Genomic DNA, 18,911 nt, shown 5'->3' with positions numbered 1-18,911 from the left:
GCAATAGGTCACCTGAGTTTCCTCAGGTGAACTAAAAAAAACATCAGATGTACCACCCCTAAAACAGACAAAACAAGCATTCTGAGAGTATTGCATGGCAATACATAGTCCCCTACCGGTTGCAAAAATTATTGTACCACAACATTATTCAAAGTTCATTATGTAGGTTATGGTAAAAGTGAAAATTAGGGAACCAGGATAGGAAATCTACTACTTTTCGAGTAGAGACTAGACCAGGAAAAAAAGAGAAATTTATAATTAGGTTTAATTAGGTCTTTAACCAAGTCAATAAACTGTGACATGTAAGTGATCATGAATAATTTAGCTATATTGTTGTATTACTATGCTAGAAGTTTTAATGAGTGTAGTACATGTACTCTTATCTACAGAAATAAGAAACTTGGATGTAAATTAACTATATAACAATTCATGCTATTTGTAAAACTTATACGGTACCAATTTTGATGCAACAGATGCGCATTTCGACAAATAATGTCTCTTCAGTGATGCTCAAATGTTTGAAATCCGAAATAACATTGAAGTTTTACAGTTATATAGCCAAAAACAGCGTGCCAAAAAAAGTGGAGTCAAATTCGTCTAAGGATAAGAGCTATGCGTGAGGGAGATAATCCTTAATTTTGAAATGAATTTCTAAATTTTATAACAGCAATTAAATATACATCCGTATTTTCAAGCTAGTAACGAAGTACTTGGCTACTGGGCTGTAGAGACCCTCGGGGACTAACAGTCCATCAGCAGAGGCCTCGACCCAGGGGTCATAATGTAAAACTTATACGGTATCAATTTTGATGCACCAGATGCGCATTTCGACATATAATGTCTCTTCAGTGATGATCAACCAAAATGTTTGAAATCCGAAATAACAATGAAGTTTTACAGCTATATAGCCAAAAACAGCGTGCCAAAAAAGTGGAGTCAAATTCGTCTAAGGATAAGAGCTATGCGTGAAGGAGATAATCCTTAATTTTGCAATGAATTTCTAAATTTTATAACAACAATTTTATAACAGCAATGTCTATGTCCAAGGGCCATTACTTAATGAAAAATCAATGGACCGAGATAAAGTTTGAACTTGATCGGTAACTTGTTATCCCGAAGCAATGTACCAAATATTAAATTAATATATGCAAGCACAACAAAAGAACGTTCGGAAAACTGATAATCAATGCTATTTTTCTAACTCCAAGGGCCATAACTTAATGAAAAATCAACGAACTGAGACTAAATTCAAAATCTATTGATTACTTGTTATGGCAAAGCAATGTACCAAATATCAAATGAACATCTGCCAGCAAAACGAAACAAGTCTGGAAAACTGATAATTCACACTATTTTTCTAAGTCCAAGGTAACTAAGTAAATAATCAACATATCAGGACCGAATTCGAACTTAATCAGTAACTTCTTATGGCAAAACAATGTACCAAATATAAAATAAACATCTGCAAGAACAGAGAAAAAAGTGCGGAAAACTGAACTGACGGACAGACATACGGACGGACGGACGGAGCGCAAACCTGAAGTTTCCTTCGACTTCGTGTAGGGGACTATAACTGTTCGAACTGTTTGACTTCTAGATAGCTCATAATAAATCAACTACGATGTTTCATTATCAATATAAAACAAGTCTCATTGAATGCATCCTACAAAGTCAAATTAGCAATAAGCAATACAAAATAGATAGTTGGGCAAACACGGACCCCATTACACATCAGAGGTGGGATCAGGTGCCTAGGAGGAGTAAGCATCCCCTGTCGACCGGTCACACCCGCCGTGAGCCCTATATCCTGATCAGGTAAACGGAGTTATCCATAGTCAAAATCAGTGTGCCAAGAACGGTCTAACAGTTGTATGAAACATGTCAGACAGTATTTGACCCAATGATAGGTTGTATTGACGAACTATATCGTCATAAAGACCATAGAATTTGCGAAATACTGACTTCAATCGAGACTGTTGAAACCCATGTACCATCAATTTGTTTGTGAGTAGCTTGTCATAGGAAGAATTTCGGAATGGAGATTTACAACATATTCAAACATTTACACTGATGTGTAGAATTTTGGGAAAATATTGAAACACAAAAATAGAAAAAATGGAAACATATTTATCAAGTGTCATCAATACAAAAATGACATTATGTCATTTTAAAAATATCTATATGCAAGGGGTTCATTGGTTTAAGGAAAATAGACATCCCTTTGTTTAATTCGACGGCCAACTCTAGACTTTTTGAATTCAGGACGAGGTTCTGGAATAAAATCAGCCAAATATGATTCCTCTTCACTTAAGTGCTCATTATGGGTAATTTCTTCAAAAATGGATTCTTCAAGGAGATTAACTACTGGTATCCAACTAGGTGGTGGAGAAATACTTTCATGGGGTTCTAGATGGTCTAAATGGACTGCAATACATGAACTATCTGGTGTTTTCTGTATTTTGTACGTCACTTCTCTTAGTTTGTTAATTACTTTGTCCTATCCAACCTAAACCTAACTTAGCTCCTGCTGTACGAGGATCCCATCACCACAATATAATCATCTTGTGAAAATTGTCTAAGTTAAAGACCTCTATCATAATACTTCTTTTGTTTTTCAACGGCTCGTTTCAGATTTTCATTAACAAAATCACAAGTTTCAGACAGAACATTTCTCAACAACTCCACACATTCAACTAGGCGAGTAGCATTTTGGGCACCTTGGGGGGCTCCCAACATAAGATCAATAGAACTAGAAATTTCATGACTAAACATGAGCAAGTTTGGTGAACAACCAGTACTTTCTTGAACTGTAGATATATACGCCATAAGAAGAAAAGGCAAATTCTCATCCCAATTGTTCCTATTCTTATTTGCATAACTAGCTAACATTTAAGTCTCCAAAATAATATCTACATGTAAATAATAAAAAAAATAAGAGATAGAAAAATAAAATAATAACTAAATGAATAATGACAAATTAAATAATTTGAAAACAAAAATATAAGGGAGCAAAAATGAGAGTGTAATGGTTTTTGTTTTCATAAATAGCATTTAATTTCTTCTTCTTTTGAATAATTAGTACCTTTACTTACGTCTATTCTTTTTGTCGATCATTACTTTTGTGCAAAGCACAATTTAGGTGTAAATTGTTTACTTTATTAGTTCCACACATGTGCCCTTTTCCCGCGAATTCCGTTCTTGAATTTACCTCCATTTTGTCAATCATTCCGAAGTTAATTTGTTTCCTGATTTTTTATTGTATTAAACCTCATACCTTAAACATATCAGAAGTCATTTTAGATATTTGCCTTCCTCTTTCAAAGCATGTAAGGTAGAGTAATTTTCATTGGTTAGAGATAGTATATAAACAGCGATAACGGCATTTTCAAGTCACTTGCTTGGGCTAAAGGACGCACATGTTCGAGCTCTCTCTTTTCTTTCTCTTCTTGAGGTTGAATGCAGAACTGTTCGTGTAGTCTTATTTTTCATGCTTAGGAAATGGTCTAAATTCTTTTAAATATTACTTAGTCCCTCGCTAGAGTTACATTGGTTCAAGGATGAATTAGATTTCCCTTTAGTATTTATAGGCCTTTATAGTGCTATTTTTGATAAATTAATTGCCTTGTCCCCTGTGTAATAAATAGGGCCTTAGGAAATTTTCAGTCTACTTGCATAGAGGTTCACTATGATTTTTAGGATGTTGTATGGAATCTCCTAGGTTGTATATGGAAGTTCACTCCCATTTATTTTGATATATTTTTCATAGGTTATCACACTCTCATTTTTGTTCCCTTATATTTTTGCTGTACTTTGTTATTATTTGTTCAGTTATTAACTTATTTTTCTTCCTCTTATTTCTTTTCATTTACATGTTGATATTATTTTGGAGACTTATTTATTATTAACTACAAAATATTCAGCATTATACTATAATAAACAAGAGGTACTGTGAGCAATGCTCACCAAGAATACCCCCCGCTTACCCCAATCTACCAAAGGGTGTTGGTAATAGGTATAAACTACCTCTTTTCTGAGTGTAAAAAACAAATGGCATGACAAACCGAACCATATTGCTACTTCGATGTCCAGTGCACGTGACCTTTGACCTTTTGACCCCAAAATCGATAGGGAACATCTTCATCCCATGGGTAGTTCATATGTATGATATGGTGACTGTAGGTGAAAAGGATAACGCTTTAGAGTCCGGAAACCATATTGCTACTTCGATGTCCAGTGCGCTTGACCTTTGACCTTTTGCCCCCAAAATCGATAGGGAACATCTTCATCCCATGGGTAGTCCATATATATGATATGGTGACGGTAGGTGGAAAGGATAATGCTTTAGAGCCCGGAAACCATTGCGTCTACAGACGAACGGACCGACGGACAGACAGACGGACAACCCGATTCCAGTATACCCCCCCCCCACAACTTGTTGCGGGGGGTATAATTGACTGTTAAAAGTTCAAACTGTCTGCTTATTTCAAGGTGTTAATCATAATCTGGAAAATCTCAGAACCTGGGTTGAATAAAACAGGACCAGTCATTGTACATTGCATATTTAGTGAGCTGGGTATGTTCTTTAGTATTATTCCTTAGTAGTACTCCACATAACTCCACATAGTTTAAAGTAATTTTACCCTTTATTTATACTTTGGACAGACTTGGTACACTTTGTGGCCATAGTCAAACTGGTTCCCGTTACACAATTGAAAAACATCCTTTATTAGGACGGATGGAACATTTTGGAATTTTGAAATACGATGGGCTAAAAATACATGTTCAGGGCTATTCTATTTTATACTTAGACTGATCACGTGATTCGGTGTCACATGGTCTAAGCAAATTTTTATATACCTGCGATATTGAGGCCATCAATACATTTCGATATTGGGAAAGCGTGTTACGGTTGAAATTTAAACTTTAATTCAATTTGAACAATCTTTAATCTGCACTACTTGGGAACTGTCGCATATTGATATGGGTAAACATGATCCCCGTTCTTGAGAATATTTTCAAAGATCTATTACATCCCCATGTAAAACACCATAATCCCTTATTGTGGCCCCATCTTAACCCTCAGTTTATTATGTGAACAAACACCATAATCCCTTATTGTGTCCCCATCTTATCCCTCAGTTTATTATGTGAACAAACACCATAATCCCTTATTGTGGCCCCATCTTACCCCTCAGTTTATTATGTGAACAAACATCAAAATCCCTTATTGTGGCCCCATCTTACCCCTCAGTTTATTATGTGAACAAAACACCATAATCCCTTATTGTGGCCCCATCTTACCCCTCAGTTTATTATGTGAACAAACACCATAATCCCTTATTGTGGCCCCATCTTACCCCTCAGTTTATTATGTGAACAAACACCATAATCCCTTATTGTGGCCCCATCTTAGCCCTTAGGTTATTATGTGAACAAACTTCAATCTGCACTAACTGGGGATGCTTGCATATTAATATGAGTATTCATGGCTCTGCTGTAATATTCTAAATAGTTCTCATATATTCCCATGTAAAACTTTCGTCCCCTTCTGTGGCCCAATCCTACCTCTTTAGACCATGCATGATTTGAGCAAACGTGAATCTGTATTACCTGGGAATATTTGCAAATTAATATGAGCAATAATGGTTTGCTTTTGAGAAGATATTTGAAGACTTATTCTATATTCCAAAGTAAAATTTTAATTGATTGCTCACCTGTGGGCCATGATTTGAATAAACTCGAAGCTACACATGTCAGGAAGGTTTCGTGCAAGTTTCAACATTTCTATCGCCGTGGTTCTTTTTTTAAATGACCCCACTTTATTTTTGCATTTTCGAGATTATATGGTCCAATTTCAAACAGTGTCCGGATACCGCAGAGGTAGCACTCTCGCTTTCTCAACGCTGCGACCCGAGTTCGATCCCCGTGATCGGCAGTGGTTGTATGTAAGAGAGTATGGCGGTTGCCCGCTCTGACACGTGGGTTTCCTCCGGGTACTCCGGTTTCCTCCCCCATAAATGACCCCCTGGCGCAAGCATCTGTGCATCAAAGGACTCCATTGGAAATAAGCTTTAGAGCTTTCATGTGTTATCCTTGGTATTCATGCATGTATGTTTGTATGTAAGGTGAAGATAACGAACAGTGATCAATCTCATAACTCCTATTAGCAATACAAAATAGATAGTTGGGCAAACACGGACCCCTGGACAAACCAGAGGTGGGATCAGGTGCCTAGGAGGAGTAAGCATCCCCTGTTGACCGGTCACACCCGCCGTGAGCCCTATATCCTGATCAGATAAACGGAGTTATCCGCAGTCAAAATCAGTGTTCCAAGAACGGCATATATGTATGTACTGAATAAACAGTTATTTATTTATTCTTATCCCTTTTGGAGAGAGCATGATCCTTCATTTGTCCAGACTTAATTCAAACCTCCTTTAACCAAGGAGAATTTGTACCACGTCTGTTTGAAATTGGACCAGTGGTTATTGAGAAGATTTTAAACAATGTCACAAAATGTTTTCCAATTCTTGATTATCTCCACTTGAAAAGGGGTGTAGCACTTCATTTGAACAAACTTGAATCCTCTCTATTCAATCAATCATGCTTTATGGCAAGTTTGGCTGAAATCAGCATGCCAAAGTGACTGTTGGAAGTCGAAAATGATAAACATTTATGGACGGACAGAAAGATGGACGTCGAAGAAAAGGTGATCAGAAAAGCTCACTTGAGCTTTCAGCACATGTGATCTGATAATGATAGGAAAACTGACAAAAACAATATGTTTTATCTTTGAAGAGACATAATATTATATCTACTGAGTACCCTCTGAAATAGTAACTATCCATTGTTATTTGCAACAAGAGCTCTGCAGAGCCCGGCATCCCTTACAATGTAAGCAATCAGTAAATGCAAGTTTTTGTCTCTATGAAATCCCGCAGTGACCTTGACCTTTGGACCCCAAAACCAATATAATTATTCTTTCCTTAATAACAAAGTCACATGTGAAGTATAAAATAATTTTAGCATATATTGTGGTCAGTGAAGTCCCGTAGTGACCTTAACCTTTAGACCCCAAAATCAATAATGTTCCTTTTCTCTTGAAAACAACGCTACCTGTGAAGTATCAAATCAATCGAACAAAAAACGTGGCCTGTGGAGTGCATGTCTACATGCAAACTCAATGTTATACAGAGATTATCACCCACATGAACGGTTTCGTTACTAGATTTCTTCTTGCAATAAATAATATACGTAATCCCTACTACATGTATCTGAAGTAGTATCTGAATTTTGTAATAATGATTATTCATTGATTTCTGTGATGATTATTCGTTGATTTCTGTAATAATGATTATTCGTTGATTTTTGTGATGATGATTATTCATGGCTTTCTGTAATAATGATTATTCATTGATTTCTGTAATAATGATTATTCATTGATTTCTGTGATAGCAATTATTAATTTATTCCTGTTATAATGATTACTTACTAATACCTGTTCTAAGTTCCTTGTCGTTCAGATAAATCATCAAATCCTCAGCTTGTAAATTACAGTTGGCCAGATATGGAGGGTAGAGGAACACAGATAGAATGAGTTTTCCAATCTCTCCTCTCTTCAGATCCTCTTTGTAGAGGTCATAACCTCTCTCTGTAGAAAAGGTTAACTTCAGCAGTATGCTGCCACGTGAAACCTTTAATTTAGCACTATAAATCTTCCATAACCTCAAACGAAAGTTGAAAAACCTTGTTAAAATTTCAATTGTGTTCTTTTTCAAAGGAGCATATTCTTTTATTTTCTGTTCTAATTCTTCAAAAAACTGGGGAAATGCTGATTTTGAAATATCATCCTTGCTCTCACGTACATATTTCTTTACTGATTTATACAGTAGTTTTATTTCTTTGCCCGATGTCCCTCCAGTGATGTTATTCTTCATACAGTTCAAAATAGAAATGCTTCTGTCAGTAAACGTTTCCACATGTTCCATCTTTTTGTGGATCCCTGGCTTCAATCCTCACAGCTTCTTCTACAATATAACACAAATACTACAATCAGCTACAACACAGTGTTACTTCTACACGGAGAGCTACAATAAAACACAAATATTACAATCAGCTACAACAAAGTGTTACTTCTACATAGGAAACTACAACAGAACACAAATACTACAATCAGCTACAACAAAGTGTTACTTCTACATAGCAAACTACAATAAAACACAAATATTACAATCAGCTACAACAACGTGTTACTTCTACATAGGGAGCTAAAATAACACACAAATACTACAATCAGCTAAAACAAAGTGTTACTTCTACATAGGGGGCTACAATAACACACAAATACTACAATCAGCTACAATAAAGTGTTACTTCTACACAGAGAGTTACAATAACACACAAATACTACACTCAGCTACAACGTGTTACTTCTACACAGAGAGCTACAATATAACACAAATACTACAATCAGCTACAACAACGTGTTACTTCTACACAGAGAGCTACAATAAAACACAAATACTACAATCAGCTACAACAAAGTGTTACTTCTACACAGGGAACTACAACAGAACACCAATACTGCAATCAGCTACAACAAAGTGTTACTTCTACATAGGGGCTACAATAAAACACAAATACTGCAATCAGCTACAACACATGGTCATTTCCTCTATTCTCCAAGGATATAATGAATAATTGTCCCCTGTGAAGATGAATTGAAGGTTTACTATACAGTGAAACTCTGATATAGCGAATGTGACTGCAGACACTCTATACAAATTCGCTATATACGTAATTCACTATACGCTTATACAAATTCATAATTCAAATATAACGAATTCGCTATAACACTGACTTGTTCTACATGTATATCAGTTGTATAAGAAAGTAGCATTCGATATACTCGTGTTTGTATTGTCTCTAAGAGACATTAAGCCTATTTATTTTCGAGAAGAAATATTTTCATGCAAGAAATATACACACTGATTTATATTTGATAATTCTCTTGATGGACTATTAAGTCACATGAACATGTCGAAAGAAACATGGCAACAAAATTATGTGCCATACAAGAAGTATATCGCAGCTGTCATTAACTTGTTGCTTAACACAAATAAAGGAGTGTATAATAAAATAAATAACTTCAAATTTTATTAACGAGAATAGTAAACAATATTGACAATACCTTTGCTAAACGTATGTGTAAGTATATTGTTTTGCGTTAACAACCTCTTTTGAAAAAATACACACAGAAATTTCGTAAAAAGTGTGGATCATTTATGGCAATGAAAAACGACTGTTAAAAATCACGAGTTTAAGATGAAAAAGAAATTCGTTATAAAAGGAGATTTATACAGCTTGAAAATACGGATGTATATGTAATTGCGGGGATGAAATTTAGAAATTCATTTCAAAATTAAGGATTATATCTCCCTCATGCATAGTTCTGATCCTTGGACGAATTTGGTTCCTTTTTTTTTTTTTTGGCACTCTGGTTTTCCTTTTGTTGGACGGCCCAAACAGTCGTGGAGAAGATCCGTCGAGAATGAAGTGAGGGGAGCCGGAATGACGTGGACTCAGCTGAAGAGAACAGCCCAGAACAGAGTCCGTCGGTATGGTGTTGTTGCTGCCCTATGCTCCACCGGGAGTCAACAGGAATAAGTCAAGTCAAGGTTTCCTTTTACCTCTTACAAGTTTTTTGTCATTTCCAATTTCCACAATTTGGGCTTCAGCATCACTGAAGAGATATTATTTGTCGAAATGCGCATCTTGTGCATCAAAATTGGTACCGTATATGTTTTACATACATTCCAATCATTTTTAATCCAAGGGGAATAGAAATTTACTTCATTACATCCGTATATTCGCTGTATCCGTGTTCGTTATACACGCAGATTTTCATATAGAATATACCAAGAAATTGCCAGAAAAATCGATTTCACTTCTCTATAGCCATGATTTTGCTGTATCAGTGTTCACTGTATTCGAGTTTTACTGCATATATATTTTTTAACATCCTCTTCAGAGCTTTTCATTCATATGGAAAAGTCACCATTACCGTTGATGGGCTGCAAAATTTAGACATGCTGGGCACTTATGACCATTGAGGTGGAAGGAATCTTTATGATGCCACACCTGCTGTGACAAGGGACCTTGTTTTTCTGTCTCATCCGATGCATGGCATGGACGCCCCATTTATCACTTTTTACAACCATCAAGGATACTGAGGACCTACTCTAACCTGGATCTCCATATAGAAGATAACATGAAACTTACAAACAGGATTTCATTACAAATATTACAAAATTTAAGGTAGATTTGATTGTTAAAATATCTTGAAATTTTGGGAAATATATAAATTGCAAAGAAATGACTCTGTTGTATCAATGATCGTAAGAGTGTTGAAGAGTAAATATATATTTACCACATGTTTATACTCCATTATTTTTTCGTGAGACTTTGGGTTAGAATACGTCCTTGTGAGGTTTTTTTCTTTTTGCCAGAACGAATTATCATATTTTCAATTGTAATAATCACTGTGACGTCATAGTACTTTTGTTTATACAGTCCTGTATTATGTTGCTATGGTAAATAAACACGACTTATTTCAAGAAAGTGAATATATATATACAAAAATTCACTAAAGGTCCAAAAAGTGCGACAATGGTGGAAAAAATTAGATACTTCAATAAAACAAATAGTGTGAATTAATTCTCAATCCCTAGTGGTATTTGGCAATATGTAGCAATAGTTGAAAGCAAAGTTCAAAAATCGTAAAATCGGCAACATCGGCAAAATTTACAGTATGTAACCTTGATAAGAATTATATTTAAAAAAGAATGAAATATTGTCCAAGTATGATTAGACCACCAATTACTGCAGTGAAGCAACATGATTTACACAGTGAATGGATTTAGTTTCCTTTCAATTTCAGTATGAAAATGAATGACGAAATTGTCTTATTGTCAATTTTACATACTGTTTAATAAATGTGAGATAAATCCAAAAATAAAAACTAGTTTATATAGAACAAGAGGTCCTGTGAGCAATGCTCACTAAGAATACCCCCCGCTTACCCCAATCTCCAAAAGGGTGTTGGTAATAGGTAAAACTTCAGTATTATGATCCAAAGGGTATCTAGGAACACAGCATCTCCATGCGATGAAAAAAGCCATTAAAGAATTTAAATGGAAACCATATTGCTACTTCGATGTCCAGTGCACCTGACCTTTGACCTTTTGACCCCAAAATCGATAGGGAACATCTTCATCCCATAGGTAGTCTATATGTATGATATGGTGATTGTAGGTGGAAAGGATAACGCTTTAGAGCCGGAAACCATATTACTACTTCAATGTCCAGTGCGCTTGACCTTTGACCTTTTGACCCCAAAATCGATAGGGAACATCTTACATCCCATGGGTAGTCCATATGTATGATATGGTGACTGTAGGTGGAAAGGATAACGCTTTAGAGCCCGGAAACCATATTGCTACTTCGATGTCCAGTGCGCTTGACCTTTGACCTTTTGACCCCAAAATCGATAGGGAACATCTTCATCCCATGGGTAGTCCATATGTATGATATGGTGACTGTAGGTGGAAAGGATCATGCTTTAGAGCCCGGAAACCATTGCGTCTACAGACGGACGGACGGACGGACGGACGGACAGACAGACGGACAACCCGATTCCAGTATACACCCCCACAACTTGTTGCGGGGGGTATAATTAATAAATTTCTTATAAATAGTATATACATCACAGACAATAAGACATGTTCACATAAACACCGACCTTCGAGTCTTGTTATGCAAGACGAAGATTTTAGTAAAAATCCAGTGTTTGGGTTCAGTAAATTCATTATCACTTTTATGTACATGTAAAACATAAAATTTCAGCGGAAACAAGTTAGCGTTTGGTAGGGAGAGTATTAGCTTGGTCTACAGCTGACGTAGTATAATTATCAATAATCTGCGTCTGTTATTAAATCTAATTGTTTGATTTTCCCCCACCTGTTATAAATTTACTTCAAACGTTAAGGTACTCATCATCAGAGTACTTTATACTTTGAAATCGGCGCGTAAAAAGAATCAGTAAAGCAAAGCCGTTATAAAATTTCTAAAATGGTAATTTTATGATTTTTCAACGGGAATTAGTTGAGAAACGCATTAAAAGATAACTACATGTATCAGGATATTCATGCTTCATATTTACACTTATGTATACTATATCGATAAAAAAAAAACCACACACATTCAACGGTCAGTAATTATGATTTTCCTTGCAAACTGATTATAAAAAATCTTTTTTTTCTGAAATGCAATAATTAAATCTGTGTATAATTCTATCAAAATTTACCATTCGTGTTAAAGTATGAAATAAAAAGAAAATAGGCAAATAGGGTTAAAAGTGTAAATTTTTGTACAATTACACACACAAAATAAAAATAAAATGTGATAATATATTTATTTAATATATTTATATATAATATTGAGGGCAAGTTGTCTCAAGAGAAGGGGCGCCTTTCCCTGAGAGAATGCGAGTTGTCCTGAGAGGGGGCGATTTGTCCTCAGAGGAGGCGAGTTGTCTTGAGAGCGAGTTGTCTAGGGGTCGAGTTGTCCAGCATTCATATGAATACATCTTTTTGTTCATTTTTGTGGAAGTACTGGATGTATATTTCTCATAACAAGAGTACCCCCAGGGTACACAATACGCCCGGGAAAAGCTAAATATAGGGCGTTTTCTTATACCATGATTTGTAGAACTTGCCTTCAAGTAGTATCAGCAATCATTAGGGTATGGCATACTTTCTTTGCATTGAAAAAACAAGACAAATCATGTACTCTCTATGTAATATTTTCACTTGGCATAAGATGTATGTGTACCAAGTTTAATGGTCCTTGCCCCCAACGAATTGGTCTGCATCCTGCTACTATGACCTTGACCTTTGACATTAAGAAACAATAGGCATCCTCAACTTGGCATAAGGTGTATGTGTACAAAGTTTGACGGTCATAGCCCCAACAGTTCGATGTGTATACTGCCTACAAGGTTTTCCTAACAAGTGACGTTGACCTTTGACCTTGAAAAGAAATAGGCATCTTCCTCTCATCATGGTGATCAAATGTACCACATTTCTCTATCGTGGAGCTTACGGTTTGGTTTTTATCCTGTCTACAAAGTTTTCCAACTAAGTGATACTGCAACCTTGACCTTTCACCTATAAGCTAGAAAAATAATAACCATCTTCCTCTCATCATTGTGATCAAATGTACGAAGTTGTAATACCCTGAACCGCCGTGGTAGCCGAGAGGCCAGAGCGTTCGCCCCGCACGCGGAAGGCTGGGGTTCAAATCCCGGCCGCTACAGACCTAAGTCGGTAAAACAGGTAGTGACAGTTCCGAGCAAAGGCCTAAATTTGAAGTCCTTCACTGGTCTTGGTGAGGTATCCATATGGACAAAAAATTCTCGAGCGAGTCGTTAAGCAAGATACAATCAATCAATCAATAAGTGTAATATCCTGGAGCTTACGGTTGGGTTTGTATCGTGCCCACAAGGGTTTCCTACTAGGATTTCCTACCAAGTGATACAACGATCTTGACCTTTGACCTTCAAAAACAATAGACATCTTCCTCTCATCATGGTGATCAAATGTACCAAGTTGTAAAATCTTGGAGCTTACAGTTCGGTCTGGACAGAGACAGACGGACAGCCTGACGGACGATGCCATACCATAATACAACCTGTCTTCGACGGGCGCATATAATGTTAGTAAATCTCGCATCAATGCACATAGCAATTATGCACAAGCAAAAGAAAATGTCATATGTACATTGTTTACAGTATTACATAAACAGATACATGTATACATGAAAAATATAAACATATATTCTATATTATGTAGAATTCTTGTCGTTTTCATAATTCATGAATATTGATGCGTCATCTCGGTACACTACATACAATTGTATATTTTGACTTAAGATGCATATTATCTAATTTCTTAACACAAGAGTATAAACGATGCATGTGAAATAAAGATAGTATATAGTAATTAACGCCAAGGATCTACAGGTGTATATGTCACAGGGTTTTGACACAATATTAGCTAATTGCATGGTATATATAGTATAATAGTGAGAAGGGAGCTAACAAAGCAGCCATTAATTCTCGGTTGTCGTTAGCACCCTTCTCACTACCATACTATGTATACCAATTTGCTCATATTGTGTCAAAACCCTGTGGCACGTGCAATGTCGTTTGGAGTTGATTTAACACGCAATTAAAAAACAGGTAGAACAGGTATCTCGTGTTGACACCTGACGCTTCTAAATAGTATAAAAGGTTTATTCCCACGAAGATTTTGCGTAATTCACTTTCCTGCTAATACATCTATATATCGTATATCAACCTGAGGAAATAATCCAAGAATTAATGTATGTACGTACAAAATAAATAATGTGACCATGAATTTACATTTAGATTGTGCAATATTTGTATATTTTTGAAGCGAATAAAACTGTTTATTGTACTGAACTATACATATATGATATGTGGGGCAGAAATGTACGAGAAATATTTCATCTTTATATTAGAGATTCAAACGTTTCAAATTTAGGGAAAGGATTAAATACCTTTATTGACATTGTCTTTCATAAATATAGACGTAAAATAATCAGAAACACGTACTTGTCAAATTATCTTAACATTTGGACACGAAAGCATGTGCATTGAAATGTAGCATCGTTTTTATTTAAGTAAGAGAGAGGGGGTTATGAAAAATAATGAACTGATATAGAATTCTTGTCAAGTGAGAAAAAATAAACAATAATGAATTGTGCTTTTGCCCAAACTTGAAAATGTTGAAATGACAATTCGGATGGGGGTGAGGTATTTATCAACTGAAACTGCCTCATTTCCGTACATGTATCAGCGCTCGTTGCTCTTTCTTCACTACATGTATATGTATAAGTATAAGGTTAACTAAATTAATAACTGAACGCTCCTCCATTTTTCTCTCATTCAAAACTTCTCACATTTTAACCAAGCAATAGTTTTTTAAAGATTTTTTTCTATTTATTCCTATGTAAAATGCGATCCCTTATTGTTGTCCCATCCTATCCCCGCGGCCATAATTTGAATAAACTTGAATCTGCACTATATCAAGAAGCTTTCATGTAAATCTCAGCTCTTCTGGCCCTGTGGTTCTTGAGAAGAAGTTTTTTTTTAAAGATGGTCCCTATATATTGCATGTAAAACTTTGATCCCCTATTATGTCTCCAATCTATCCCCGGGGGCCATGATTTTACCAAACTTAAATCTGCACTATGTCAGGAAGCGTTCATGTAAATCTCAGCTCTTCTGGCCCAGTGGTTCTTGAGAAAAATATTTTTAAGGATTTTTTTTCATTTTTTCCCATGTTAAACTTAGATCCCCTATTGTTGCCCCAACCTACCCCCGGGGGCCATGATTTGAACAAATTTGAATCTGCACTATGTTAAAAAGCTTTCATGTAAATCTCAGCTCTTCTGACCCAGTGGTTCTTGAGAAGATTTTCAAATATTTTCATTTTTTATTCACATGTAAAATTTTGATACCCTATTGTGGCCCTAACCTACCCCCAAGGGGCCATGATTTGGACAAACTTGAATCTGCACTACATCAGGAAGCTTTCATGTAAATCTCAGCTCTCCTGGCCCAGTGGTTCTTGAGAAAAATATTTTTAAGGATTTTTTTTCATTTTTTCCCATGTTAAACTTAGATCCCCTATTGTTGCCCCAACCTACCCCCGGGGGCCATGATTTGAACAAATTTGAATCTGCACTATGTCAAAAAGCTTTCATGTAAATATCAGCTCTTCTGACCCAGTGGTTCTTGAGAAGATTTTCAAATATTTTCATTTTTTATTCACATGTAAAATTTTGATACCCTATTGTGGCCCTAACCTACCCCAAGGGGCCATGATTTGGACAAACTTGAATCTGCACTACGTCAGGAAGCTTTCATGTAAATCTCAGCTCTTCTGGCACAGTGGTTTTTGAGAAGATTTTTAAATGTCCCACCCTATTTTTGCTTTTTTGTGATTATCTCCTCTTTGAAGGGGGAATGGCCCTTCATTTGAACATACATGTACTTGAAAGCCCTTCACCCAAGGATGCTTTGTGCCAAGTTTGGTTAAAATTGACTCAGTGTTTCTGGAAAAGATGATGAAAATGGGAAAAGTTTACAACGCCAACAGACAACGGACAAATTTTGATCAGAAAAACTCACTTAGCCTTCGGCTCAGGTGAGCTAATAATGTATCCCGCTTTAAATTTGATCCTAATTATTTTCAGTGTTAAAATCATAATTTTACGTTCAATCTATTTTCAATGTTTTGGCTAGGTTTAAATTCATGTAATTTTAATTCATAGGTTTGGTCAATAATGAATATGGTGAGAATTACACAGCAGTAAAAATGAGACTGTATTCATTGTTGGTTATTAGTTTTGTTAGTGTTGATTAAGATCTGACAAAACAAATATACATCAAGTAGTTTTTGACAATCAAACGTGTATGGATCTTTCTGTGCATTATTTACCTCTAGATTGGATGACCTCTTGTAATAGTTCTCTCGTACTTTTCTCAGCAGTGCAGAGATTTTCAATTTTCTCGAGGTATTCGTTTTCCATCTTTATGTCAATAGCACCTTCTTCAGCATTCTGCAGGCGTTGGACGTAGTTCTTGCCAAGGAAGGTCTGCATTCTTTGGCAAATCCCTGAAATATTGGACCAGTGTTCCTTGAACTCTGTGTCTGACACTGATGGCTCAGCAATATGTCCCCATACTCTGTTTCTTATGATACGGATTCTTTTAATGTCATCACCAAGAGTAGTCCCCCATTCCCTGGCATTTGTGATTTTTCCCATCCTTGTGTTGGGGCTGTGACGTTTAGACAACTGAGATTGCGCAATAGTGTGCACGTAAGAGTAATATCGAATTTTGTGTACCCATCAGTCTGAGCATTCTGAACCAATGCTGTTTGTTCCGCTGTAAGCCTTTGGTAAAGTGACTTCTGTTGTGACTTCTGTTGTTGTAACTTCTGTTGTTTAACACGATTAAGTATTTGATTTGGCGGGATCTCATTTTGAAGTATATCTTGCAACATTGGTGTCAGTTCCTCGAGGATGACCAAGCCCAGTCGTAAGAATCTGCTTCTGTCTTCTGGGTGAATTGGTTTACTTTGGGCCATTCTCACAATATGATCTCTACACAAAACTCTATACTTCCAAGATTCTGGGTTACATGCTAGATCAACATTTCGTGTCAGCCAAGCAGTGATGACCAAATTACTCCGGGTCTCTCTCCTGGAGATCTTGTCTTATTCTGAGACATTCTGAAAATGTAAAAACAAACAAACAAACAAAACATTTGATTTTCATCAATCAATACACAATGTACGTGTTTTCTGAAAGATCCAAAGGCAACTGTGGATAATCACATATCAAGATCTGAATTATCATTTCATAGCATAGTCATATTTACTGTGGGACCTCGTTTTTTTTTAAGTTCATGATTTATTATGTTAAACGGCACACTATTCTGGTAGTTTGGGTTCTACTTTTACTTTTATTTCTGGATTTTGATCCTGAAGTAAATTATTCACCTGTTGTTTTTTTTACCACGCCCACTTTATCTTCCAGCCAATAAGTAATGGATATATGCCGAATACTGTTCTGTATGTAAAATTATCAGACTGTTTGAGGACCGTCTGGTGATTTTACATATAGAATTGTATGAGGCATATATCTTACTTAAAACATTGCCATTTAAATGTCCAAAACATACCTGGAAGAGCTAGTCCAATAATATCACAATAGGAACTTATAAGGCATGAATGATTTTTCTACTGGACTCTGTCTAATGTAAAACTTATATTGTACCAATTTTGATGCACCAGATGCGCATTTCGACAAATAATGTCTCTTCAGTGATGCTCAACCGAAATGTTTGAGATCCGAAATAACAATGAAGTTTAAGAGTTATTATAGGGAAAAACAGTGTGCCAAAAAAGTGGAGTCAAATTCATCTACGGATAAGAAATATGCATGAGGGAGATAATCTTTAATTTGAAATGAATTTCTAAATTTTATAACAGCAATTCAATATACATCCGTATTTTCAATAATTTTCTAATAAGTGGACACTTTAAAGGGGGAAAGGGTTGTTTTTTCTTTTGACTGTAATATTTTATTCCATTCATTTAAAGAAGTTCTAAGTTCAATGTAACAGTAGTGATGGAAAGTGGTGAAGAAATATCTTAACACGGAACACTTTCAGAAGAAGTGGATCAGATTCTCATAGAGATACAGACAGTGTCATAGATGATATTATCAACACAGAGAAGGCAAATCCTGGTTTTGATTTAAATTTGAATTGGTTGATACCGTCACCACGAAGTATGAAAATTCGGGTTTAGATTTCAAATGTCAACCAGAGGAGATCAAACCCAAAGAGACGAAAAGATTCTCAGACCTTCTGTCAGAATTGGACATAAACTCGCTTATCATTTTCATACCACAATATTAGTGAAGATTTTTATTAAAAATCATGGAAACCGATACCCTCTCTATGTCTGGAATATGGTGATACCAAATAGATGTACATAATGTACGTCGTACATAGTTCGCATATGAGTTTACACTGCCTATTCCGCAATTTCTTTGTTAAGGGACCAGTCAAGCTTAGTTGCGTATAACAGAGCGGTTTGAACATTACCGTTTGAGAATTACTTTTGTAACTTTTAAGTGCCTAGCTCGGGATTCTCATTGAGCTTATATACATTTACGTGTTGTAAATATTATATGTTTATAGCAAGTCACTTCTGTTACTTTTTTTCATATTAGACCTCTTACACAAGTTGCGA

The 18,911-nt window shown here is 35.9% G+C and overlaps 1 protein-coding gene across 2 annotated transcripts in view; it reads right to left on the bottom strand.

The window, feature by feature from the left end:
• The window catches only part of LOC125653288 (uncharacterized), a 49,233-nt gene that overhangs the window by 21,372 nt on the left and 8,950 nt on the right, over positions 1–18,911 (bottom strand). The window contains exons 2-3 of one of the 2 annotated variants that reach the window (XM_056145125.1): positions 16,587–17,381; positions 7,499–8,027 (exon numbers count right to left, since the gene is read on the bottom strand). In XM_056145125.1, the coding sequence (XP_056001100.1) occupies positions 7,499–7,988 (490 nt within the window). In that variant the 5' untranslated portion in view covers positions 7,989–8,027; positions 16,587–17,381. Of the gene's footprint in view, positions 1–7,498; positions 8,028–16,586; positions 17,382–18,911 lie in introns of those variants that run through there. The other variant, XM_056145126.1, reaches the window with a different exon arrangement.

Source organism: Ostrea edulis, chromosome 7 (assembly GCF_947568905.1).
Source record: "Ostrea edulis chromosome 7, xbOstEdul1.1, whole genome shotgun sequence".
NCBI lineage: Eukaryota > Metazoa > Mollusca > Bivalvia > Ostreida > Ostreidae > Ostrea > Ostrea edulis.
The sequence above is the reverse complement of the archived record's forward strand: the minus strand, read 5'-3'. Positions and strand labels throughout refer to the sequence as shown.